Source organism: Melospiza melodia, chromosome 1, assembly GCF_035770615.1.
Source record: "Melospiza melodia melodia isolate bMelMel2 chromosome 1, bMelMel2.pri, whole genome shotgun sequence".
Lineage (NCBI taxonomy): Eukaryota > Metazoa > Chordata > Aves > Passeriformes > Passerellidae > Melospiza > Melospiza melodia.
In genome coordinates, this window is record NC_086194.1 from 54,918,341 (window position 1) to 54,943,781 (window position 25,441).

The window sequence follows — 25,441 nt, forward strand, 5'->3', positions numbered from 1 at the left end:
CTTCTCTTATGACAGGCATAAACATGTATGACACATGGCCATACCTCAGTCATTTCCATTTACTTCAATACTGCATTTGTTTTAATTATTTTAGATCCTTTTCAAATTAACAGCATTTCTGCATTGCCTTTATGTTGGATTTCTTTTCCTCCTTGATCACAACACGGTGTCCAAAGAGTAAGTCAGTTTAACCTATTATTGTTCTGTGCAGCTGTTACTTCCATCTTCTTTTTTCAGTAAGACTTTTTTGATTAGCAGCATCAAAGGTTTTTATCAGGTCAAGAAGCACTGTCTATGCCAGTTATTCTTTTTTCAAGGCTGTAGCTGCAGAGCTAGAGCATTGTGTTTCAACAACGCCTCTTGAGAAAGATGAGCTAAGAGAAAGCTGGTAGTGAAACCAAGGAAACTATATTCTGTTCAAAAACAAAATTTGAAGTGGTGATTCTTATTTGTTTGTTTATTTATGTTTCACATATCAGTACTTCTGTTGATCTTAAATACACCATTACATTGGGCACTACAAGCATTTTCACTGGCAAAAGGGACTTAAATTCTAATATAAGACAAAGAAATACACATGGATTTTAAAGCTGTGTCTATAATAATTATAAATGCTAATTCACCTTGGTCTTTTCGTCTTCAAATACAAACCGCAGTATTTTACATGCCTTTGAGACCGTTCTCCTAGCCCTTCTGTAAAGCTGAATTTAAAGTTTCTTTGATAGTATTCTGGATTTCACTTTGTTTTTTCTTTTCCATGTTTTTTCTCCAGCCTTCCATATTCTTTTAAAATGCTAAATACTAAATTTTAAACTGAGAATAAGGTATGTAGTAAGGTATCAGTTTTGAACTGATTTGTTTTAAATCATCACTGAGAGCAACATGTGACACAGTCAAAGTAATCTCATCAGTCTTGTAGGCTAGAGCGAGATAATTACATACGTGGTTACACATGTGAACCTCTTCTCTGTGAATGGATTGAGTGCTCTACCCCTGTGCTATAGTGTGGTCCTTCAGTGATGCCAAAGTGTCAGCAGTCATTAAAAGAGAAACAGTGCTTGGTTATTCCTAGAGAGACAGGTGTCAAATATATACTCCGTTTCATTATATTTTTTCTCCTTTTGTGAGAGGACAATTATTTCTCCTGTTCCTTCTTATTATTTTAGCTGAAGAAAATCAGCTTTATTTTTAATGTCATTATGCTGTATTTTCTGTTTGCCTTGCTAGAAAATTTTAGTAAGTATATATATATATATTAGCAGTTTAATATGCTAAACAGTAAGGAAGGAAACTTTTTGTTTCTTACTTATGCTTAGATTCTCCTAAAACCATGTTTTGGGAGAAATTAATGAAGTATCTGATGCTTTTTTTAAAAGCTTATAGTTACAAGGCTTGCTAATGTAAGCACTTGGATGATTCTTGGTTTTGTCCCCATGAAAGAGGAGTTCACAAAAAGTGGTGCATTGTAAATCCAGCAGAATAAAAACAAAGAGCTGTTTGTGGCAGAGGTCTCATTTATTAAGTCTTTTTGTAAATACAGTTCAGCACTCTGTTTTTCTTTCTCTTTCTTGAAATAATCTCATATAACTATCTCGATTTCAAGACCAATTTCAGAAAAGTATGTTTTCAGTTTTATGAACAAGAAAAGGTACTATAAACTGTTGTTTTCTTTGTAATGATTGTATCTGCAAATTATTTTGTGATGTTTAAAGTGATGATAAATAAATAATGATCTTTGTGTTTTCCTGTATACCAATAGATGTAGCAGGTGCAATTCTCTTATGGCCACATGAACATGCTATGTATATGCAAACCAATGAAGTTGTGCTACTTACTGCATATTTTATTGAGTTTGATTTTTGTTTTGCTTCCTTTTTCAATGTGATTACTGAAAATCAGACTGCACCTTCATTTCAGATGTTTCATCTCTAACAACCTGGAGCACAAACATTTCCTTTTGCAAACTTTAATGTAATTTAATCTGTTAAATATAGATCTTCATCTGATCCAACTGGGAAATTTCTGGGTTTGTTACATGTGTTGAGTCTTCAGTTCTCTAAGGTGTTGCTGTATGCTGTTGATTGTCTCTGAAAATCAGCAAGTTTTTCTTAGGCAGTAGTTCATACACTTTCATGGTTTTGAGTCTGTTTTTCTTTCCTGTATTTCAGTTTTCCAATTTGACACTGAATTCTACGTCAGTGGACTTGCACCTCTCTGTGACCAGCTTGTTATACTTTCATATGTAAAGGAGATCTCCGAAAAAACGGTAGTTTTTATTTATCTCAGAGTTTCTTCACAACATTAATTTGGCCTGTGAGTTGGGCCTTAAACTAGTCATATAAATATGATTATCTAAGAAAAAAATTGTAGTCTGCTGGTAGTGAACAGTGGAATGTCTCTGATCCATAAAACAAGGTCAGTGGAGGTGTGATGTTGAAGACTAATGTGCTTACCTTTCAGAAATCACGTTGGGTTCCTTCTTTTCTTGCAGAATGCAGAGAAGGTCTCTAGCTAGTCCTTCTTGCTCTTTTTTTCCTTCCTTTGTCCCCCCCCAGCTCCTTTTTCTCTCCTTTTCTCTCTTCCTGATGTTTCTGCACCAGAAGAAATAAAGAATCTTGTTTGGCCATAAGAGGAGCTTGCTGACACTGTATCTCAAAAGAAACAAGAGTAGGGAAGTTGATAAACTCAAGCATAAGAGTGACTGTGGAGTGGAATGAATGATTGTGAGTGAGTGGCATCATTGTCTCCCGTTCTTCTAAGATCCTTAGTTGTGTACCATCAGATCCATGTGTGGAGAGGTAGAATTTAGAATTCTTGTCAGCTGTCTTTACTGTGCATGGACAAGTGCCGTGTCTGTCTCCAACATTGATTTCGTATTGCCAAATAAAAGGCAAGGCAGTGGAGGAAATCCTTGAAGCTGCAGCGTGAGAATGGCAGATGCTCTTGATCATCTCTTTGATAAGCATGTCTGCATTAGACAACCATCACCATAGTAACCTTAAGAAACTGGATGCACTAGTTGCTAGGCAATGAAATGCTGTAGGTTCAAACAAATGCATGAGCCTTCTGAAATCAGTGGGGTTAGCTTCTAGTTCTACTTCAGGATGTCAGATTATTATTTCTTTATTTATATTAAGGAGAAAAATAATGTCACAGCAATGTTTCCCAAAAGAGACAGCACAGCGTGGGAGAGTCGGTGAAAGACAAGAAAGCAGACAAATGGGAAAAGGAGGGGGGAGGAAGAGGTGCCTGAAATGCTAGGGAGCAAGGAAATTGGGACACCACTGTTAATGAAAAAGTAGTACAGGAAAGGAGCTAGTGTAAACAAGGTAGTGACTGCTAAAGGTTAAAGTCATTTTAATTGCTTTAGGAGAGAAAGATGAAAAGGGAATTTCAGGTGATATAATGGTAATTGAACATAGGAAAAAGTTTTTCTCATGTATTTGCTTTTAATTAGCCTTTTAAACAAACTCCAAATGCTGGACTTCACTAACTTCTCAGTTCTCTGGGTAGCTGTAGGAGAAGCAGAGGTACAGTTGTCCCTGATGGTGCATCTGTGTCCTGTTGTGACGGGAACTCCTTTGTTAGTGTCTTGGTTCACTTGTCTTGTTCGTGTGGAGCCCAAACTGCCTGAGCTTCCAGCAGAATTGCTGCTCACTACAAAAGTGTCCTTTAGTTGCAAGGAACACTTGTCTTCCTACATTCGATTTCACAGCTTGCAAATGACAGCTTCTTACTTATTACAAATTAGATCACAGTTGAACTTGCTTTGAAAGTTTTTTTGGTTTGGGTATTTTTTTCCTGGAATAGTTAAATTAAGAAAAGACCCTAGTGGTGCTACTTCCAAATGAGTAAGTTAGAGCTGTTTAAATCCACTTTCTGTATGTTCTTGGTCTTTTATTCTATATTTTGCTGTAATTCACAGCCTGAAGTAGAAAACTTCAGGATTGTCTTGGACCTTGACTTAATTAAAAATGCAGCTAGTTGAAGACAGCAGTTTCACTTGAACAGAAGGTGAAAATCCATTATGTCATTTTACCATAGCCACCTACATTGCACTTGAAAGTTCATTTTACTCTAAGTTCATCAGAACAGCAAAGTTTTTGTATTATTCTCAGATTAATTTTTCCCTGCTGCTGCTAGCTGCCTATCAAATACCAGCTTAAAAAAAATAAAATTATTTTAATACCAGAATACCAGGCTCATAAAGCTCTGTCCTTCAGGGCATGAGCCCAGCTGGGTATATGCTCTAAATTGTTCTGTTGCTTGTTGAATGAAGGAGTTAATAGTCATCTGTGATAGCCCAGAAAACTTCTGTGTCCAAGAGCAGAGAAGGAGCAAGCAAACTCCAGGGGTAGGATTGGACCTATGTCTATCTATACCTCCTCCTCCAGACTGATCTCCTTCGAGGAAAGCAATCAAAGAGTAACTTGGGTAACTTGGAGTAACTTCTCTCTGAGTTCCAGATGCAATTACTCTGTGGAGCACAGCTTTGCAACTTATATGATTTGCAGCTGAGTAGCCAGTGCAAAGTACTGCACGTTTGTGAATGTTTGCAGCTGTTCAATTTCAGCCTTGTTTCTAGATGACCACCAGTTGGTATTGCTAAGGTAAATCACGTAGGAAGTGACTAAGGTGTCATTTTTCTAGGAAGTGGAGTGTTGTGCAAGGCCTAGACTTGATATTGTACAACCCCTGCCTGAGTCCTGTGAAGAGATCTCTTCTGATGCACTAACAGTACGAGGATTTCAGGAAAATGAATGTCGTGATTATCATTTAGGTAGGTATTCTCAATATTGTTTTGTTTTGTTTTCAGACCCACTTAAAAAAAGATTTGGGTGTACTTATCCTCCCTTTTCATTTTTATGTCATTTTTTTGTCATCTCCTTGAACAGCTGTAACTGCTTATGACACTGAAGTGTAGAGTGGAAATCCACAAGAACCAGTCATATGAAAGAAAATAAATGTGTGTATTTAAACATCATGATTTTAATGCCATCTATTAGGTCAGATATACTGGAGAAGGCAGAAGTGTATACCTCATGTAATATCCAGTATTGTCGAAGGCAGTATCTTTGAACGAGATTTATTCAACATATGATCCATAGGAGCTCTTTTTACACAAGAGGCTTCAGGAATAATGAAATGAGTGGCACAATGTCTGGAAAAGCTGCTCTAGAGGGAAAGATTGAATAAGTATCATTTCAACAGTAAGATGTACATGGGTCAACTTAAAAGGGGCCCATTGATATTTAGCTTCTCTGTACTGACGAAGCTGCCAGTTGTATTACAGACCTCAAATGGTAAAATGGAATTAATAGGAACTGGATTTTGGCAAGCTCCACCTACAAGATAGGTTTAATTATGTAACAGGAAGGGACATTAAGCCCTGGCACAATATATGCTGTCTTTTAAAGATGGGGTAGTTTTCTGATCTATATGTTGTAGCTCAGAAAAATGCATGGCAAAGCTGATGCAGAATTCCTTGGTGAAGATTATGTAGCCTGTCTTATACAGAAGCATTTCTTCTGGCTTTTAAAATCCATTAATCTGAATTTTAAGTATCTCCTCTGCCAGCATGCTTCAAATCATAGGCTTGGCAAACCTCTTTGTGTACATTTATGCCCTTAAGCCACTAGAAATATAGTATATCTGCTCCTGACCTCAAAAACATCAATGCTGCTATCAGTAGAATTGGGATTTTTTGTACATCTTCCAAAGCAGAACATTGATGTCCAGAGCTGTACTTTTATGCTTTATGAATATTTTAGTTTACCTGAAAAGTCTAAATGTTACGTATGTTTTTAAGACAAGCATTATTTTGTGAATTGCTTATCACTTCAGGAGTGTATTTGTATGTGTTTATAGAAACTCATCTGGACAGTGAGTGGTTTTCTTTTCTGTACCTACAAAGTATTCATGTTTCTTCATGGCTCTGTCCAAATGATAACTATTTAGAGCAATCATCTTTTGCATTTGATTAGACCTTTTAGTACTTTTTCTTTCAGCTTACTCAAAAATAAAGGCTTATGGTGTAAGAAAATGCATTATACATATAACCTTAACTTGCAGCATTGTAAATGCATTGCTGTAATGATGTACTGTGTCCCCAGGGGTTATGGCATCTATCATTTATGCTTTTGATGGCCTTGACCTTGATGGGAAGGGTAAGTTTATTGCAGGCTGTGTAGTGTAATAGTCCTCTAAGAGTATAATAATGGGTTCTAAACCATCATAAAGTTTGCACATAGTGGATGAATCAGAATTTGCAATAAGTTGTAGTGGTTTTTTAAAATATATTTAGCCATTTAAACCACTTTTAATTTATTGGAGAATACAGCATCCAAACTAGTGTGTCCTTCAGGAGCAGCTTTGCTGTCTTCCTCTTTGTAAATTCCCCTCGAGGGTATGCTAAAAAGCAGAACTTTACTTAAAGAAAATGTAGTAAAAATATTAAAACTGTGTATGCATTTGCAGAGTACTCGGAAGGTGAATCGCTTTTTTACATCATCAGCCCAAGAGATGTGGTTGTGGCCAAAGAGCGGGACCAGGATGATCACATTGACTGGCTTCTTGAAAAGAAGAAATATGAAGTAATTTTTACATCATTCTTTCCTTCAGACTTTCCTTGTTTGGAAATTGAAGTAGGATGATGGAATTTGCTAAGTCATTTGGATTGGATATTTCTGTTCCTACAGTGATTGAGTAAATGCTTGTAAAGGATGGGACTTGACTATGCATTACTCCATCTCTTACAGAGTTAATCTCACTACTGAAACAACTAATCAAAATTTCACTCAAGTGAGGTAGTTGAACTAGATGCTGAAAATACTGCTCTCATCATCAGTTATGAAATGTATTAGCTCACACTGAAAATTATTAAAGCTGGGTTTTGGCTTTAGAATAGCAGAAGAGTTAACTAATGAGCTGTGCTTTTAAAAGTAAAATATTATGGTCTTAAACTGTACCTGCACTTGCTGAAAGTAGTGTTGCTCACAATAAAGCTCATCCAATATTAAAAGACAAAGGTATACAGCTCTCTTGGAAAAAAAACAGCTCACCATTTGGTTGTGTAAATACTGATGTTTGAGTATGCATATCTAAACACCTAAAACAGTAATAATAAGTTCTTTCATACCATATGAACACGCACGCAGTGGTCTGAATTCTAATATCCTGTATTTATTGACTTAGAACATTTGTTATGATGCATAAAGTTAACTTGCAAATTCTAATTTATGTTTGTTGTGTGCCCATTAGAAGAAAAAAATGTGGAAAAGCCATTCAGCATGCGTTGCTTTTGCTAATATAATCATGATATTTCTCATGCAGATTTGTTTAGTCCTTGTGGATGCTTTTCCATTGGAATAGCAAACTTGTATGATGAGTGTAGTTTTGCAATATATGTAAATCACGGCATTTGGTCCCTGAAGACTCCAGTAATTTGCAAGTGACAGCTGTGTGTGTGCCTTTATGAAAGCCATTCAAGTTAGTAGACAGGCCTGTTATGATATATCTTAAAGGTTTCATTTTTATTTGTAAAAGTGCCAGATTTTTTTCTATACATTCGAAAAAAATAGAAGGAGGAGAACAGCAAATGACACTTAAATATAAATCATTCTGACTGAAGAAGACATTTGGGCTGGCGAACTGGCCCAAAGGTAGCTTTCCCCATTCACCCCTTTTCCTGTTGATTTTTTTCACAGGTTTTGGTAGTGAAGTGATCTCTTTTGAAAATGATGAAATGTGATTGCATTGTGTGTTTTGTTGTGATTTGATCTTAATATAATAATGTGGAGTGAACCCAGATGGAAACAAAAGTAGTTTGCTCTTTGCTTGACTGCTTTTGTTTGGGTAGGAATTCAAAGCTGTTCATCCAACCATGGCATTAAAAATTCTAGTGCTTCCAACACCCTACTCTGAAAAAGAGTTGATTTATACAGTTCTGTATTGAAAGTTTGTGTATGTGACTGGTATCTCGGTTTTCTCCTTTTTGAATATAGGAAGCTTTGATGGCAGCTGAAATCAGTCAAAAAACCATAAAAAAGCACAAGATTTTGGTAAGTCTCAAAACTTATATTCAAAATATAATATCATCTTTCTTTTAGAATGCCATGAGATGCAACAAATACATTCCCTGTTTTTTATAACACCAGGAAATAACTGTTAGGTATACTCCAACTGGCATCCGATTTCTTGGTTTCAGCTGTTAGTCCATAAAACATGAAAGGATCTGCATTTTATGAAGGTGCTATTGGCATTGAAAGGAAGAGAATTCCATTTCTCTGATTACTGATGGGGATTTTTGTTTGCTTTTACTTTTGTATTAAATTTACTGTTGTTTGAAGTAACACACAGTATTTCACTATTAGAGATTGCTGGCAGGAGTGACAAATTTCCCCTTAACTTGTACCTCGTAAATGTGACAGGATTTTGTAAAAAGTTTAAGAGATGCTCCTTTTCTCACACATAGTTATTTCCTATGTTTATAGTCCCTTTCACAGAGCAACAAAGGATATCAATGTTTAAAACAAAAGGGGAAATGGTGTAATAGACATAAAAGTGTCACTAATTTTATCTTTTGTTTGTTTGCTTTGTTTAAATTCACTAATACTGATGCTGCTTTAAATTGAAATCTGTACAAAATATTCAAGATGTGTTTAATTTTTTGGCCAGAGTACTGGTGTTATAAGCATGCTGTATATCAGTATGTCTTAAAAAGTTTTACTCTTGTGTAGTCCAGAAGTTCAATCAAGATTTAAATGGCATGCCATAACCTATCACAGAGTTTGCATTTAACAAAACTACTGTGTGACCCTTGCAAAAGATGTAAAGAGTTAAAGGGAATCCTGGCAATGCATTAGGAGGAAAAAAAGAAAGCCAGACAGGCAAACACCAAACTAAATAAAGAAACCCCACAGCTTTTCTTTTGCTTTGCAGAAATTTGCTCTGCAATAAATGATTAAATTCAGTGAAATACAAGCAGTTTTGAGATTTTGGTCTCTAAAGCAAAAGCCAACAGACTGTGTTGAGGAAACAAATTGTTGACATCAAGCCCTAAGTGAAGGATTAGTGGTACACTGATTTGAAACAACCCATGCTCTCACTGCCTAGTGACACCACATTCAGAGTACTTGACAAGTATGGTAGTCTTGGAGATTTTTTAGATGGAAGTAATTATCAACTGCTCCTCTGCACCTCTTGAGCAGAGCACAGAGATCCTAAAACAGCCAGATCTACATCTCTTTTCCTTAACCATCTTCTCTGTTCACTGGAGAATGACGATTTCTGTCAGCCTCTTTCTTGAGAATGGTGAAGTTGAAAATACGAAGGTGGTTCCTATCGTAATGAAATCCTAAAATCTTGTGTATGTCCATTTTTTTTCTAACTTTGTAGTAGTTTTACCAGTTGAAGTTGTTGCACACCCCTATTCATATTCTGCTATGGTCAGTTCTTTCCTTGATATGGATCAAAGAAATGTTGTGCCTCAGAAGATGCAAATGTTTAATTTTTTTAAGAAACAAGGACTTCATTGTACAGTTTTGTTTTTTCTTTTCTCCTCTTTTTTTTTTTCTTTCTTTCAATGTGCTTTTTTTAGTGATGTGATTCTTAAGCTATGCAATCAGTACACTGGGCTGTGTCAAAATGGATATGAGTGTTGAGATTACATTAGGAGGCTCATGCCGAACTTTTAATATATATTAAATGCATATCAGAAACATTTTACAACAAACCTGTGTGATGAACTTTGAGAAAGAAAATTTGGTATGTAATAACTAATAATCTTGCTAAGTTCGCAGTAATTCCTCTACTTTATTGAGCAGCATTAGGATTTATATTCTCAACCAACTTTTTGCTGTTCTCTGCAAATGGTTTTGACAAAGAGCATGTCTTATACAATGACTGGTGGATTTCTTTTTGAATTAATTCAAGCACAGCAAGATCAGCTATGTGTTTCAAACAATCCTTAATAATTAGAGGTGGTATCTTCTCAGCACCAGTGAGGTTATGGGAATTATTTAAAAGAGCACCTTTAGTTGAAACTGTGAGCAGTCTATGCAAGTATTTTGTATTGACTGTTCTGTGGGCCCTGCTGGTAAAGGAGAATCAAGGGATGCACTTGGGGCCTTGAATTTCCAGTTGTATGCACTACTGTTACCGTAGTTCTGTACAGTAGTCAGGTAGTTCACTTCCAGACTTTTAGAGCTAATTCTCTGTTTTCATTTGCTCTAGGACATTGGCTTAGCCTATATAAATCACCTGATGGAGAAAGGAGAGTACGACCTGGCTGCTCGGTAACCTAGTATTAAAGATCTTCTTTGCTGGCTGACGTGTGTCTGTGTAGGGAAAAGCGAAAACAAATTTTTGATTTTGATGTTTTTGCAGATGTTGATTTTCTGTGTTTTGGAATTTCTGAAGTTTCAAAACATAGAGGTGTATTGCAATGCCATATATTTTTTTGCCTGTAGTTACCTAAAAGTTGCTGTAAATTTTAACTGGAATTGAGGCATATATTTTTGAAAGTAAGCCTTGATTTTTCAATGTCACACTAGATTTTCAAGACTAAGGTTTTCTTTGGATTTTTATAAACTCAGTTTATTAGTGTGTCATTGCACGTAAGAGCATCAGAAAATAATTTGATTTTGTGTAGGTATAAACAAAAATGTCAAATATGGGAATCTAAAGTAAGGATCAGAAATTACTCAAGGTTTTTGTTTTCATGTAGATGTAAGCATAAGCATATCTTTTTAAGTGTTCAGTTTTTCTCAGGTGAAATTTAAAGACTTTATTTTTAAATTAAATTTAATTTAACTTAATTTAATTTAAAGAGATTAAAGACTCATAAAGCTGACCAAGAAGGTGGCATCTCTGTCTATGTTGTGTGGATTTCCACTAGATGATGTTTAAGCTCCCTTCCAATCCAAACCATGCCATGATTCAATGAAAGCTAATATGGTCCTCAGCACTATGGGTGAATGCATAATAAGCAGTTAATCCTCTTGGATGCAACAAAATTTTAAGGTTTGAGAGGAGAGCCTGGCATACTGTACTTAAAGTGGTGGTTGTCAAAATAAGTCACTTTAACAAGTGTTATGATAGGGAGAAGAAAGGAATCCTTGTAGTAATGCTGTCACATTTGTATTACTTTCTGTACCTACTTTTGTTATCATCTCTTTCATTTTTCTTGCAGAAAATGCCAGAAAATCCTTGGCAAAAACACAGAACTCTGGGAATTTGAAGTTTACAAGTTTAAAGAAATAGGTCAGCTTAAAGTAAGTTAATTTCTATGTCTGCACTCAAGTAATTTATATGTTGTACTTACTGTTTGTATTGACCAAGTATCTAAAGCATCACATTTAATGGCCCTGTTCTGGTATTGCTGTCCCAGATCTCTGTTTGTTTCTAGACAGCTGTCTTTCCGATTGATGTGTAAATTACTAAAGCAAGATTGGAGGCATAGTGCTACATATTTTACGTGTTGGCAGTCTCCAACGTGAAAGACCCACCCCAAAGCTTTTACTTGCTAAGAGGCTCACAGTTAAATACATCTTTCCCATTTACTTTTCATTCATTTCCAGTATGTCCTAAAAATACTACCCCAGGTATTAAGGAAAATAGACTCTGTGGGTGCCAGTCATTCTGGCAAATCCAGGTCCGTTGCAACAATTACACAGCTTTAACTGTTAAAGAATTGCAAAGGAGCAGTGAAGACCTGTGTTGTGTGCTAGAAATGGTGGTGAGAAAGAGGAGCACTCTGTGCTGCCTGGTGTTTTCCCTAGTCACAAGCCAGCTACTACAACAGTACACATTTAATGTGAGAGTCTCAGTTAATAAATTGCACAGGACATAAAACCTAGTACTGTCACTGCTAAACCAATTGAAAACTTTATGCACACTCCCTTTGGTGACATGTGTACATTTACTTCTGAATTTTATGTCTTCCTATTCAAACTCAATGAGCCAAAAAGGACATACTATTAAGATCTCACAGCATGCAGTCCCTTGCTGGTTTTGAGCTATTTAATTCTGTTCAAAAACCAAAAGTGTTTCAGCGTTACGAATTTCTGACATGTCTGACTTCAGTTTCAGGGCCACTCCAGTGCAAAACCAGCCTTGCCTTTAGTATTACTTCTTTGTGGTTTGGGGCACTCTTTACTACTTTGAAGCTGAAATCCTATGTTTCTGTTTCTTTACTCCTGTCCAATAAAGGGCTTGAATGCAGGTACAGGTGAATTTTTGATACACTGCTTCTTCTTTTGGGTTCATTTTGGTTTTTAGCTGCAAATGTCTGGAAGGGATGTTTGTCTTGTCTCCGCTTACATCATCCAGCAGACTGTAAAACAACAATATTTGCAGGTTTGTTGCAAAAACATCTCACCTCAATTACCGCCTTTCTAAACAATTGGCTGTTTTCAGCCTTTAGAATTTCTCTTTTCTTCTTAGAGCCTAGGCCCAGGATCTCTCAGAAATACATGAGATGCAGTCCATTACATTATTCAGCTTCAAGTTGCAGTTCTAGAAAATGCCTGCCTTATTTTGCTATTTCAGTTGCATAGAACTTGTCCTAGATTTCTAAAGATGCCTGAGTATCATAAAGGATGCACTAAATTAGGCCAGATCTGAATGAAGGGGTCCTTGAAATGCTTGGGATCACTTGTGTGGAATTTTTTACCTATGTAACTAGCAGATATTAAACACCATATTGTAACTGGCCTATAATGGCTTTCAGCCCTGATGAGGAGACTATTGAGATGTGGAAACAGAGTTTATTTCAAAACAGAATTGTCTTATAAGTTGTTATATTGTCTTATAACCTGTTATATTGTCTTATAAGCCTGTTGTCTTATAACAGGCTTATAAGTTGCTGCCTGAAATCTGATGTTTCAAATCTAGCATGATTTGCCAATAACTAAGGTGACAGTAAACTAAAAGCCTGAAATTTCCTTCCTGTGCAGAGGAATTAGTGATACCCCAGTGTCAAATTCCACAGGGTGAGTGTTTTTTGTGTGTGATTTTAGAGGATTTTTGAATGTTCTGTATTAAGCAGTCCTGTTTGGCTACCAAAGGTTGCATTTTGATCTCTTGATATCTCTCATCTTCAATGAATGTCCTCTAGGAAACCTAGTTGTGTTAGTTTCAAGACTCTAGAGCCTTGCTGTGATCTGTTCCTCTACTGCCCAGCAGTGGTGGCTTGAGGGAGTTACGTGCTTGTGTTGCCTTTTGCTCAACCTGGAAGTGAAACTGAACATAATTTTAGTAAGGAGGTAATATAAAAGAGAATCTGTATTTGAAGGCATTCAGGAGCAGTTATGGAAAGGTGTCTACAAAAGCCCACCCCTACAGGGATGAGTACACATTTAAAGGTTTCAGGAAATTAGCATAATTGATTAAAAGCACCAGTTAGGAGGACAAGTGGTGATGTAATTCCCCCCCAGATCAAGCCTCTTCTCTGGAGCACCCCCTTCAGCACTGTGCTGTGCTCTATGAAATGTATCTCAAAGAGTTGTTCTCAGCCTTAGTTCCCAGGAAGAACCAAGAGGGCCTTGTACCTCCTGGGGCTTGGAGCTCTGGAATTTGTTTTGTCTTTTTGCTTAAGGAAAGGCCATGGAAAAGTACTGGGAAAACTAGTCACTACTACAAGAGGTGACAGAGTTACAAATATACATGTGAAGAATACAGAGAACATATGAAAGAAAAAAAAGGCAAAACCCAAATGGCATCACTTGTGCTTAAGTCACTTCAATATAAAAATCTAGTGTCTCATCTCAAGCAGCTGAGGAAGGTGGATGGATTCAAAGGAAGATTTCAAACTCTGTGGCTGTTGTGGCCTGAGGGATACCCTCCATTCTGTTTGCTGTGACAGCAGTGACTTTCAGCAGTGGTCCAGGATCAGCTAGCAGCAGCAGTGCTTTAACCAAAACACTGGATGGAAGACATTTGAAAGACTTCACCAGACTGTAGTGGGCATAGCAGAGAGAAGCACTATACTGATAGGCTCTTTCATCTCTTAGATAGCCTTTGAGGAATAAATAATGGATGTTCTGGCTTCTTGGTGAGATGGTTTAGGCTATCACATGTACAGCCTTCATATGGGTTTTGTTGTATATACCTCGTCCTTACATTTATTGATGAAAAGTCTGAAAGCAGATCTTGAAAAGAAACAAGGGAAGAAAATATTTCTCTGTATAGTATCCCTTTTTTATTTAAAGTCACTTTACCACATAGTTCAAGAATTGGCACAAAGGCAGTCTGATTCAGAAGCTTTTTTTTCTGACCATGCTCCCTAAGTGCAGCTTAAAAATAAAATAGGAAGAGTTTGTAACCTCCAGCATGGGTCACCTTTGTGTCAAGGCTTAAAAATAACTTGTATGCTTTGTACGTGCTTCTTGTATGCTTTCCTGAGCATGGTGGTCAAACTGCAGGAGGTGGCTGTGTGTTTTCTTCAAAGCAGTGGGGCACAGGGCAGGAGACATTTCCTTCACAAGGCAGCCTGGCCCACACACAAGGAAACTACACCTCTCTAGAGCTTCCTCTATGGCCAAACTACAGCCAAGAGTTGCAACAGTCTGTTGGGGGAGGTTGTTCATTTAGGAGGTAGCAGGAAGGCAGAAAGTGGGGGTGAAAACAGTCATTAGAGATTGTCTTCTGCCTTTGAGTATCCAGTTAACGTCTAGCTTGCTTTCTGTATGGTCAAAAGAGACGTTTTATGAAGGGGTCAGGAATATACCTCAGAGCGGCCATCAAGACTGTACCCTGAGTTAACTGATAAATCGTGTGACAGCTGGTGGGAGCTGGGGTTGGCAGCACTACATTTCAAAAACTGGCCATGTCCAGACAGCACAGGGAGGAGAGGTCTAAAATGTAGCAAGATGTTTTTTCTCCTGCTTTGTTCAGACAACTTCAGTAATGCTGTTACAACAAAATGCTGTTGCACCATGTGCCAATAGCGGGCAACAGGCACATCTCTGAGTGTTTGGAGGAATTTCACTGCTGTTGGTCCCTCAGCTGCAAACCCTAAGTCCCCAGACAGCTAGTAGCAGTGGGATTTATTTTGGCAGGTGGAAATAATCTTGGCCTCTAGTTGCATGGAATAGTAGTGCTAATTAGATGCTGTGCTGAAATTCCAGGGTATGAGCTAATTTATTCTGGCAGCTTCTCATCTCTTGCTTGCTGGAATGCAATTCCTTTACACCTTCTATACTTTAACAGATCACATGCCTTCATGCTTTTCATGGAGAGATATATTTTCAAATTAATTTTCAGTTGGATATGTAAAAATACCCCTTCATAGAATGTGGTGACCCCAACATAAGTCATAATTCAAAATTACACATATATTGTGCTTGTGTGATCAGGTTCTGGTAGTGGGAGTGCTACAGTAGTGGCTTCTGTGAGAAGCTGGCAGGAGCTTCCCCCCATGTCCATCAGAGCCAATGCCAGCCAGCTCCAGGATGGACCTACTGCTGGCCGAGATCAAGCCAATCAGGAATGATAGGAACACCTCTGGGATAACAGATATAAAAACAAAGAAAAAAGTTATTGCACAGTTGTAACTGTGACCAGAGAAGAACTGAGTTGATAATATGAGAGAGGATACAACTTTGCAGACACTAAGGTCAGGGGAGAAAGAAGAGGAGGTGGTGATCCAGGCACCAGAGCTGAGGTTGCTCTGCAGGCCATGGTGAGGACCGTGAAGCAGCTGTGTCCCTGCAGCCCATGGGGGACAAAGGAGATGCAGAGATGCACCTGCAGCCCACATAGGAGCCCATGCTGGAGCAGACTGTGCCTGAAGGACTGCATCCAATGGAAGAGTGGCCCAGATTGCAGCAGTTCATGGGGAACTGTTGCCCCAGTTGCATGGGATGGATTAATGTTAAACAAGTTTGTGGAGAGCTGTCTCCTGTGGGAGGGACCCCACAATGGAGAAGGAGAGACTTCTCTACCTGAGCAGCGAGAGAAGCAGTGTGTGATGAGCTGACAATCATTCCCTGTCAATCAATACCCATTCCCTGTCTCACAGTGTTTCTGGAGTGAAGGAGGTAGAGCCCAGGAAGGAGAAATGGATGAGGGAAGGTGTTTTTGAGATTATTTTACTTCTTATTGTCCTGCTCTGGTTTGGTTATTAAAAAATTCAATTACTATCCAAAATGGGAGTCTGTTTTGCTATGATGGTATTTGGTGAGTGATCCCTGGATCTTATCTTAACCCATGAACCCTTTGTTATATTTTTTCTCCTCTGTCCAGTTGTGGAGGGAAGTGAGAAAGTGGCTTTGTTGGGTACCTGGTGTCTAGTCAGAGTCAATCCACTCCAACACATTTTTCAGCTAATGAATCCTTATACCTTTTTGCAAGGCTAAGACTTAACAAAATGGATTTTTAAAACATTCTTGTTTTGAGGGGTCTTTTATGGGTTTTGTTTTCTAAATGACTGCTTATCTCTTAAGGACATGGCTGATTCTCCTATTCTAATTAGTATCTTGCCACCTGTCTCTCAAATGATAGTTCTTTCAAATGAGTTATAAAATTCCAGTGTGTATAATCCTAAAGTAAATAACTTCTGAGTGCTGCTTGCAAGTATGAGTTTATAAGGTTTCTAGTGATTACCAGGGGCCATGTTTTGTGTATAGCCTTGTTCTTTTGTTTCACTTTTTTTTTTTTTTTCAGTGTACCAGGATGTTACATGTCATTCACCATCTGACACTTTGTTCTCTTTGTTCCTATAGGCAATTAGTCGTTACTTGCCAAGACGAGATCCAGTTTTGAAACCTCTGATCTATGAAATGGTCCTGCATGAATTTTTGGAAAGTGACTATGAGGTACTGCAGCCTGATGTGTTCCACATCAATGTGTCCCATAGCCAGCCAAATACCCTTAGCATTGAAGAATTCTGACAGCAAATTCTCTGATGTATTCAAACAGATTATCAGGGCACAGTTCCACAATAATGACAATATTTAAGTGTTGAATTTTAATTTTAAGAGAATAAATAAATGTTCTTCAAAGCATGTGAATACTGTAAGATTGATTATTTATTAGACTGTTATTTTTAGGTTTTTAAATGTAGCATAAGTGGTTGAGATGATGCACAAAGCCTACAGCACCTGAAAGAGACTCAGCTTCATGAATCATAATAACATTATCCTAAGAAGAAGAATCTGTGTTCTGCACTGTACATGTCTGTGGGCACATGAAAGTTCCTTAAAGGTTAAGGACAGCAGGTATCATCTCAGAGGCTTAGCTGAAGCTTTGATGTTTTGAAATGCTCCTTAGGCCATTCTTTCTATTTCTTTTACAATCTCTTATACTTTTAGGGGTTTGCAACGCTAATAAAAGAATGGCCTGGAGATCTGTACAACAACACAATCATAGTTCAAGCTGTAGTGGAACACCTGAAGAAAGATCCGCAGAACAGGACTCTGCTACGAACACTTGCAGAATTGTGAGTACAGTTTTAAACTCCTGTTACAAAAGTACACTTAAAATAGTGTACTGCAGTTTATTTGTATTTGTTTAGCTGTCTTCTTTGCTGCATTTACAGAGTGTTGGCTTTCTCTCCTCTCCACTCTGCTGATGCACAGCTTAGCAATTCTTTACCCTTCCTTGTAATGTTCACATCGAGTATGAAAGCAAATTGTTAAGCATGAGATTGGATTTCCAACTCCTCTTTCCAAAGTAAATAACTAGCATTCCTCTACATGCTGTCAGAGGAAACCTCTTTTCTGAGGTGCACATTTCAGAATTACCCATGTAAAAATAAAATGGTGGGGGATTTTGCCCACTATTTAAGAAGTAGCATGTTTAGGTTTACTGCATGGATGGAAATATGTGACTGGAAAATGTGCCAAAACTGATCAGATTCTTGGTCACTTCGTACAGGGATAAAGCTCTTTGATTTTCTCAGCCTGATCACTGTGTTATTTTCTCACTGCTTCTTTGAAGAAAGAAGAATTACTGTCTATTACTATATTACAATCTGTCCAAAAGTTCTAAGAGAACAATGTTTTTTAAGCTCTGAAGAATGTTGGTTTCCAAGAATTGAAAGGCTAGCATTTTGTGTGTCTTCCCCTGTGAGTTGAAAATGGAGAATGAAAATGTAGACTACTGCAGTCCAAACACAAATGAAGGCCAATATAAATAGAGGTGAAATTAATGGTGCCTGATGTTTATTTCCCTTTACAAAAATTAATCACAGATCTGTTCATAGATATTTATAAATTCAAGTAGTATCCTAATGTTTTACATACCAGAGTATGTTTATATTTTCTCTCGTAAGTGATTTTCCTACACTTAAGTATGTAATATTACATGTTTTATAATCCTGTTTCTATCAGGTACACTTACGATCAGCGCTATGGCAGAGCCCTAGAAATCTACCTAACTCTGAGGCACAAAGATGTCTTCCAGTTGATCCACAAGCACAATCTCTTCAGTTCTATTAGAGACAAAATTGTTCTGCTCATGGATTTCGATTCAGAGGTATAGTGATCCTAATGATTTTTTATTCACTTTCCTCTAAATACAATTTAACAGATTAAAAATAAATGATCTATAGATGATGTTGAGGCAGAGAGTGTGTTTGCTACAGCTGGATACATTCTGAGATAAGGAAGATTGTTTGCCTAGATCACAAAATAATTGACCCAAGGATTATTTTTTTCCTTCATATTTCCATTTGTGTTTCCTTTCCATTTCCACTTGTCACTCTCAGTGAGAAAAGTGAGTATCCGCATGATTTGGGAACATTATTGTGATTCTCAAGTCACAACATTGACTATCATTTCACACAGAGTATCATTTCACCATGTTATTCTTTCTGTATTTTGAATCAAATAATGGTATTAATAAGCCAAAGAAAGGAGATAGTGAATTTATTTAAGCCTATATTAAATGTACTTGCCATTTCCTTTCACCACAGAAAATTAATCTGCTTCTGAAATTTTACAAGGTTATTGATCTTAATTCCAAAAATCAGGAAGTGTTTATTCCATGCTGAATTCTATCTTAGTTCTTTCCAGCTGGCTGTAAAATGCAAGCAAATTAATTTTGTTGTGATCACTGGGATGATAACCAAGTAGATCTCTTTTTCAGTACAATAGTTGTTTAAGCGCTGTAGCTAAAATATGGATCTCTACTGTTGATGATCATCTTTAGTATGCCCATGTTTCTCCACTCATGGAGGAAAAAAAGTATAATTTTTGTTTGATTCAATAGAATAAGTAGTATCAGGAATCTGTAGTTTGGTATTTTTTGAAAGTGAAGCAAAAGTTTGCTCTTGAAAGGGGAAGCAGAACCTGAATCCTGATGGCCACTTGACTTACATGGTCTTGTCTGCTTGATTAATGGTACTGATCTCCAGGTAGTTTGGAGGATTCCAATTGTGAGGCAGGTTGAATTGTGTGTTTCTTACATAGTCATCACCCTGCAGTTCTCTTTTGAGATGGAACAAATGGTATTTCTACCATTTCTACATCGTTTGGCAATAGCTTTTGGTGACTGATGGTGATTCAGTGGGCATAATTCACCTGCAGTGTAGGTGCACAGCATTTACTACTATTAATGAGGGAACTTAGGAGAAGTATTCTGGAATACTGTGATGCTGTGCTGTCAGGGTATGCTGGTGTTATGTAAATTGCTCTCTGAATTTCTGTTGCTGAAAAGAGTAGGTCTGTCCATCTGACACCCGTCCGTAAATAAGCATAGTACTGTATAGAGAGTAAGAAAATATGTGTGCCTGTTACCTACTTGAGTTCCCTTTCTCTGTTGTAGAAAGCAGTAGACATGCTCTTGGATAATGAAGATAAAATTTCTGTGAGTATAACAAGTTCATGGCATGGCAGTCCATTGCTAGCTTTTATTACCTGTCCTTTTTCCAGTCTTGTAAATGTAATGTTTATCACGGGTTTGTTTTGTTTCAGATTGACAGAGTTGTTGAAGAGTTAGAAAACAGGCCTGAGTTACAGCATGTGGTAAGTATTCCTGTATTCTGTTGATTTGAAATTGAGCTGAGTAAACTCTTGGCTGGACTTACCTTTTACAGGTGTGTTTATGTTGTCAAAGTGAACCTGACACTGAAATGTCTTAAATCATCAAAGTGGCTATTCTGCCAATTTCCTATTTAGCATAGCCATAGCTTCTTCACAGTAGTTAAATGATCAAAAAATGTGGACCTGTGAGAATTTTATAACATAACGCAGGCTTATTAACATCTTCTTATAGCATTGTAGGCACTTGTCTTTCCTGGTCAATTACTTCTTGGTTTTATTCCTCCTTTTTCCCTACCCAAAAATGGGATTGGTTGGTGGGTGCAGATCTAAAATATGTTTTGCTGATCCATAGAGAAAGTGAATTGCTTGTTTTTCTGGAGCTGTAACTTCATACACTGTCAAATTGTTTTTGTTTGTACAGAGTAACAGTATCACTGTAATCACATAATATGTGACTGTGGGCTTGGACTGTATTAGAGAGAGAAGTTTAACTTGCTGCTGATTACAGATAGAGTTCAGGTGTTCATCTGGTGAAGAGATGATGTATGGGTTAGAGATCTCGTTATGGGAAGCAGATCTATGAAAAGTGCAGTCCACAGCCTAAGAGCTTTGCAAAGGCAACTGACAGACTGTTGGTTTACAGAAGGGATGCATACAGAGGAAGGTAACGAAGATGGTGAATGGTCTAGAGGAGAAGCCACACAAAGAGCAGCTGAGTCACTTGGTTTTGTTCTGCCTGGAGAAGAGCAGACTGAGGGGAATCCTTGTAGCATTTACACTTTCTTCACAAAGGAAGCATCAGCAGGCATCTCTTCTCCGTTGACTGTGGAAGGACCCAGGAGAACAGCATGAAGCTGTGTCAGGGGAGGCTTAGGTTAGATGTTAGGAAAAGCTTTGCCCACTACAGTGACTGTGCACTGGAACAGTCTTCCACTCTGAGGAAGTGGTCACAGCATCAAGCCTATCTGAGTTCAAGAAGCATTTGGACAATGCTCTCAGGAGCATGGTGTGGTTCCTGGGGCTGTCCTGTGCAGGGCAAGTTGGAATTTGATTATCTATGTGGCTCCCTTCCAACTCAGGAGTTTCTATTATTCCATTAATAATATTGAATAAGTGAGTTTGAATTCTGATTCTTTTTTGATTCCTAGTATTTGCACAAGCTTTTCAAAAGAGACCACCATAAAGGTCAGCGATATCATGAGAAACAGATCAGTCTTTATGCTGAATATGATCGACCAAACTTACTTCCATTTCTCAGAGACAGCACACACTGCCCACTGGAGAAGGTAAGCCCCAAAAATCTAAGCATAAGTCCTTGATTTTTATTAAGGTCCTGGTCTGTAGCTTGTAGTCTTGTGAATTTCAAGCTGTGTCTGGTACTGCCCTCTACTGCCAATATGAGGGATCCTTTAAGTTTGTGACCATCACCTGCAGTTTGGTTTGCAGAGCTGATGACACCTGAGACTTTCCTCTCTCAGCTCACAGGGCAGAAATTCATGGGTATTTTTAATGCAGAAGTTCTGACTACAGTTCTGACTACAGTTCTAGCTACAACTTATCTACTCATCAGTGCTTAGCCTCACTGAACATAGATTATGGGTTCAAGAAATTGACAATCATTTTGCCAAATCTAGGAGCTGTCAGTGTTAGATGTTGAAAAACCAGTAGCTGTAACTGTAGTTATTCTGTCTTTTTATTGTAAGGCCATAAGTTTCTGTTGAATAATATACACAATATACGTCACTGAACTAACAGGGCTAAAAGTATTTTGTCTTTGTAATTTGGGTAATGCACTTGAGGTTTTACAGAGTACCAGGTTTCCATCTTCTAATATTTTTATATTTTTTTTCTATTTTCTTTCCTTGCTCTTTCTTGTCAAATTACAAAATGCATAAAGGGAATGCTAATCTTGAGTTGTTTCCCCTGCCTGAATTAATGTGAAACAAATGGAAATTCTAAGTTTTCCAGTTTAGATGGGTCAGTATTTTATTATTTGTATTTGTTGCTGTTAATGGCTGAGCAGAGCAGACCTTACCTATCCATATGCAGCTATAATGATGACAGAGTGGAGTATGAATGTTGAATTACATGGTTAACATTCCAAAGAAAACTAGTACTGTTCCTGGTACCTCTCTTGTTTTGCATGTTTTTGTCTACTGGAAAATACGTTCTTATATTATTATGCATTCTTAGATTGGAGAATTGGGATTTGTTGAAACCATTACCTGAAACTAGATTGACTAGTTTAGGCAGTGAGCCTGAGAGGTTTCCAGCCAGAAACTTTGGTCTACAATATTGGCTTACTTGTTTTTAATTTTGTGATTCTTAGTTTCTGCCTTATGTGTTATTCATGTGATCGTGGTTTTATGTATAAAACCTTACCTGCATTTTTCTTTAATTTTGAGGCAAATTAATTTTAGTTATTGCATGTCCAGCCTCCTGTCTTTAGTGGCAGGTGGTGCAGAAAAGTCCTGTGTGAAACTGATCCTCATTGCAGGCATTGCTTTGCTGAAGATACAGGCTTTGAGCAAGAATAGGTCAGAGACCCATCAGCTTCTGGAAGGTGTGGTGCAGTAATCACCAAAGTCAAGAGAGAATGTCAGAAAAAATGTGTAATTCTAACCTTAATGTTAAAATGTTAACATCTTTCAGTAAGAAGCTAAGGAAGAGACAAAAAGATGCTATTAATTCTGTAATTATACTTCTTACCATGAATGCTGTATAATAACACTTCTTGTGACATACAGATCTTCATTCTAAGAAATTGAAAAGGGGACTAAGAATTTCTCAGTTACTACTATTTTCACTTCCTGTTAAGTGTATAAATTGCAAAAAGCAATTTCTGTTTGAAAAAAATCTGCTCTTTTTATTGTTCTAATGAAATTATAAACTCATCAAGAAGAAATAATTTGTGCTCTCTAGAAGTAAGCCACTTTTAGTCAAATGCAGTTTAGCAAACATTTTAAAAATGAGCTGGAAGAGAAGTAGCAATGTTCCCTGTTTTCCTCTAGAGGGAGCATGACAGTCAGGAAATGGCAGTATCTAGAACTACTGAATACCTGGTGCTTTGTAGTTTACCTTTTAAGTGGAGAGGGAAAAGAGGGCTGTCAGTTTCGTATATAACTTATTAGTATTATTCATACCTTCCTTCAGTTGAAGTACCTAGTTGGTAATTTTCTTACCCCTAGCCCAAAATTTGTTGTCCATAATTCTAATCTTCAGAGTAACCCTTCTGAAATAATGAGAATTGGAAGGAAAACTGAATTCCTACCTCATCTTTGATTGTAGCTATACTTTATGTATTTAAACTTTGATTTCCAAGTGTGAAAGTTGGTGAACAGTTGTCTTTAGAGGAACGCTATGAATCTTGAGCTTGCTTTCTGTTTCCAAATTGGAAACAGACATGGCATTGTTTATGGCATACCAGCCCTGCTGATTTCCTGTTACTACAAACTTGTTGGTAATCAGTTTGGCAGTTTTTATAATTGTGCTGGTTTCCAACTACACACAGATTCTGTAGCTGCTGAAGATACTTAGCCCTCAGGTCTTTAAACCAAATTTACAAGAAATGCTTTCTCCATATTCTTTCACATTTGTTTTTTTGCATTGTCTTCTTGGTACAAAATTTGGAGGGCACTCTCTCTCCTGAAACCATTCTGGTTACCCTGAAGAGATTTTCAGCCTTGTGTTGTTAATGAATATCAAGCAGACTTCCATCACTAGAGACTACGTAAGTCCACCCCCAGGAAGCGAGTCTTGGTAGTAGATAACCTTGGTGTTTTGTATTAACCAACTTTTGGAGGCAGAATAAAGTTGCCAGTAGAATTAAAGGCAGAGATTGACATAGTCCAGACTGAAATACCTGTTCTGTCCCCAGATTTATTCAGTCTCAGAGAAGAATTTTAAAGAGTCATGGAAGTCACAGAGCTTCTCTTCTTAATTAAGGCCAGAGGACTTGGCAGTGCTTATTAAGGGAGCTGTGTTCCTGTCAAAATGAATAATGTCACTACATAGAAAAATCACTTCAAGCTTCTTGCAGCATTTGTGATCAATAAAATCTCATGTTGCATGGTTTCCATATATTCTCTTCTCTCTTCTCTTCCCCTACATTCAAGGCTCTTGAGATCTGCCAGCAGAGGAACTTTGTAGAGGAGACAGTCTATCTTCTGAGTAAGTAACTCAGAATAAATAACTGTGATCAATTACAACACTTTTAAACTTGTAATAAAGTTTATGGTATGAAGATATATTGTTTAATATTAAACCAAATTAGCATGACTTAGAAAATAAAACAAAGCACCGGATGGATATGATGTCTTAACTTCAAATATTGTGTTACTATGTTTTTTACTTGATGTTCTTCTGGGGTTCTGGAAGTGTTGCAGAGGCCATGGGGAGCAAGTTGAGTGGGGAGTTATTTCTGATACAATCTCCAGGAGAAGAGTAATACTGTTAGTTTTGAAAAGAGAGGATAAATTAAACAATTGTTTTATTCTAAATACGTCTTAAAAGCTTGGTACTATTTTTTGCTGAGATGAAAGATTAGCTTATATTGCTTTCTATTATTTTTTTCCATTAAGTTAGTTGTAAATTAACTCCTTCAGCTGGCCAAGAAATCTACTCTGAATGAGAGGCATTGGAACACTTATATGTATGTTTTTGTATTAGTCATGAACAGAATAGTAAATATTTTTTAAACAATCTCTGGTTCAGTAAGAAGAATATTTTGTGGACCATTTCAGTCCAGTGGAGAGTAAGATTTACTAATAAATTTGTTTTGGAAGTAGTTCATATTTTCTGCTGCTTCTTCCTGTTTCCTCTTATTTTTCATGGGTGTAAGCTGTGCTATATTTACTGCAAATGAAGAGGGCTCATATGGGCCCTTGAAGCTGGTATTTCATGTTATAGTTTACATCTCTACACATACACACACTCCCCCTCATGTTAGATGTTGCTGCAGTTCAGAACCCCAAATAAGACCCAACACATCCTTGAGAAAGCCTCCAGGTCCCAGTCCAGCAAACTGCTCCAAGCACTTATTCATATTATACTGATTTGCATTCCTACATCTGAATAGACTAGATTGGGTCGTAGTTGAATTAGTCTGAGTCAACTTCATGCTTAGAAAATTCTTACTGGAAGAGCACTGAACGTGGTGAGCAATTAGCATTTATATCTCTTATTTTTCCTTCCAGGCAGAATGGGTAATAGCCGCAGTGCCTTGAAGATGATAATGGAAGAATTGCAAGATGTAGATAAAGCTATTGAATTTGCCAAGGAACAAGATGATGGAGAACTTTGGGAAGATCTGATTTTATATTCTATTGACAAACCACGTAAGTGGGATAGTTTCTGGGAAGCTTGCATGTGTGTAATGCTTTTGCAAATAAAGGATTAAATTGTTCACATGTATGTTAGAGAAGGTGTTTTTGTTTGGTCAGGGAAGTTTTCTAGTT

The 25,441-nt window shown here is 37.4% G+C and overlaps 1 protein-coding gene across 3 annotated transcripts in view; it reads left to right on the top strand.

Annotated features, from left to right (window-relative positions):
• VPS41 (VPS41 subunit of HOPS complex) overlaps positions 1–25,441 on the top strand; it is a 107,135-nt gene that overhangs the window by 68,096 nt on the left and 13,598 nt on the right. For all 3 annotated transcript variants that reach the window (XM_063158417.1, XM_063158410.1, XM_063158426.1), the window contains 14 exons: positions 2,169–2,266; positions 4,651–4,780; positions 6,478–6,593; positions 8,004–8,060; positions 10,234–10,295; positions 11,192–11,273; positions 16,725–16,817; positions 17,313–17,440; positions 18,333–18,477; positions 19,768–19,809; positions 19,917–19,967; positions 21,134–21,271; positions 24,101–24,155; positions 25,181–25,321. In XM_063158417.1, the coding sequence (XP_063014487.1) occupies positions 2,169–2,266; positions 4,651–4,780; positions 6,478–6,593; positions 8,004–8,060; positions 10,234–10,295; positions 11,192–11,273; positions 16,725–16,817; positions 17,313–17,440; positions 18,333–18,477; positions 19,768–19,809; positions 19,917–19,967; positions 21,134–21,271; positions 24,101–24,155; positions 25,181–25,321 (1,338 nt within the window). The remainder of the gene's footprint in view (positions 1–2,168; positions 2,267–4,650; positions 4,781–6,477; positions 6,594–8,003; positions 8,061–10,233; positions 10,296–11,191; positions 11,274–16,724; positions 16,818–17,312; positions 17,441–18,332; positions 18,478–19,767; positions 19,810–19,916; positions 19,968–21,133; positions 21,272–24,100; positions 24,156–25,180; positions 25,322–25,441) is intronic.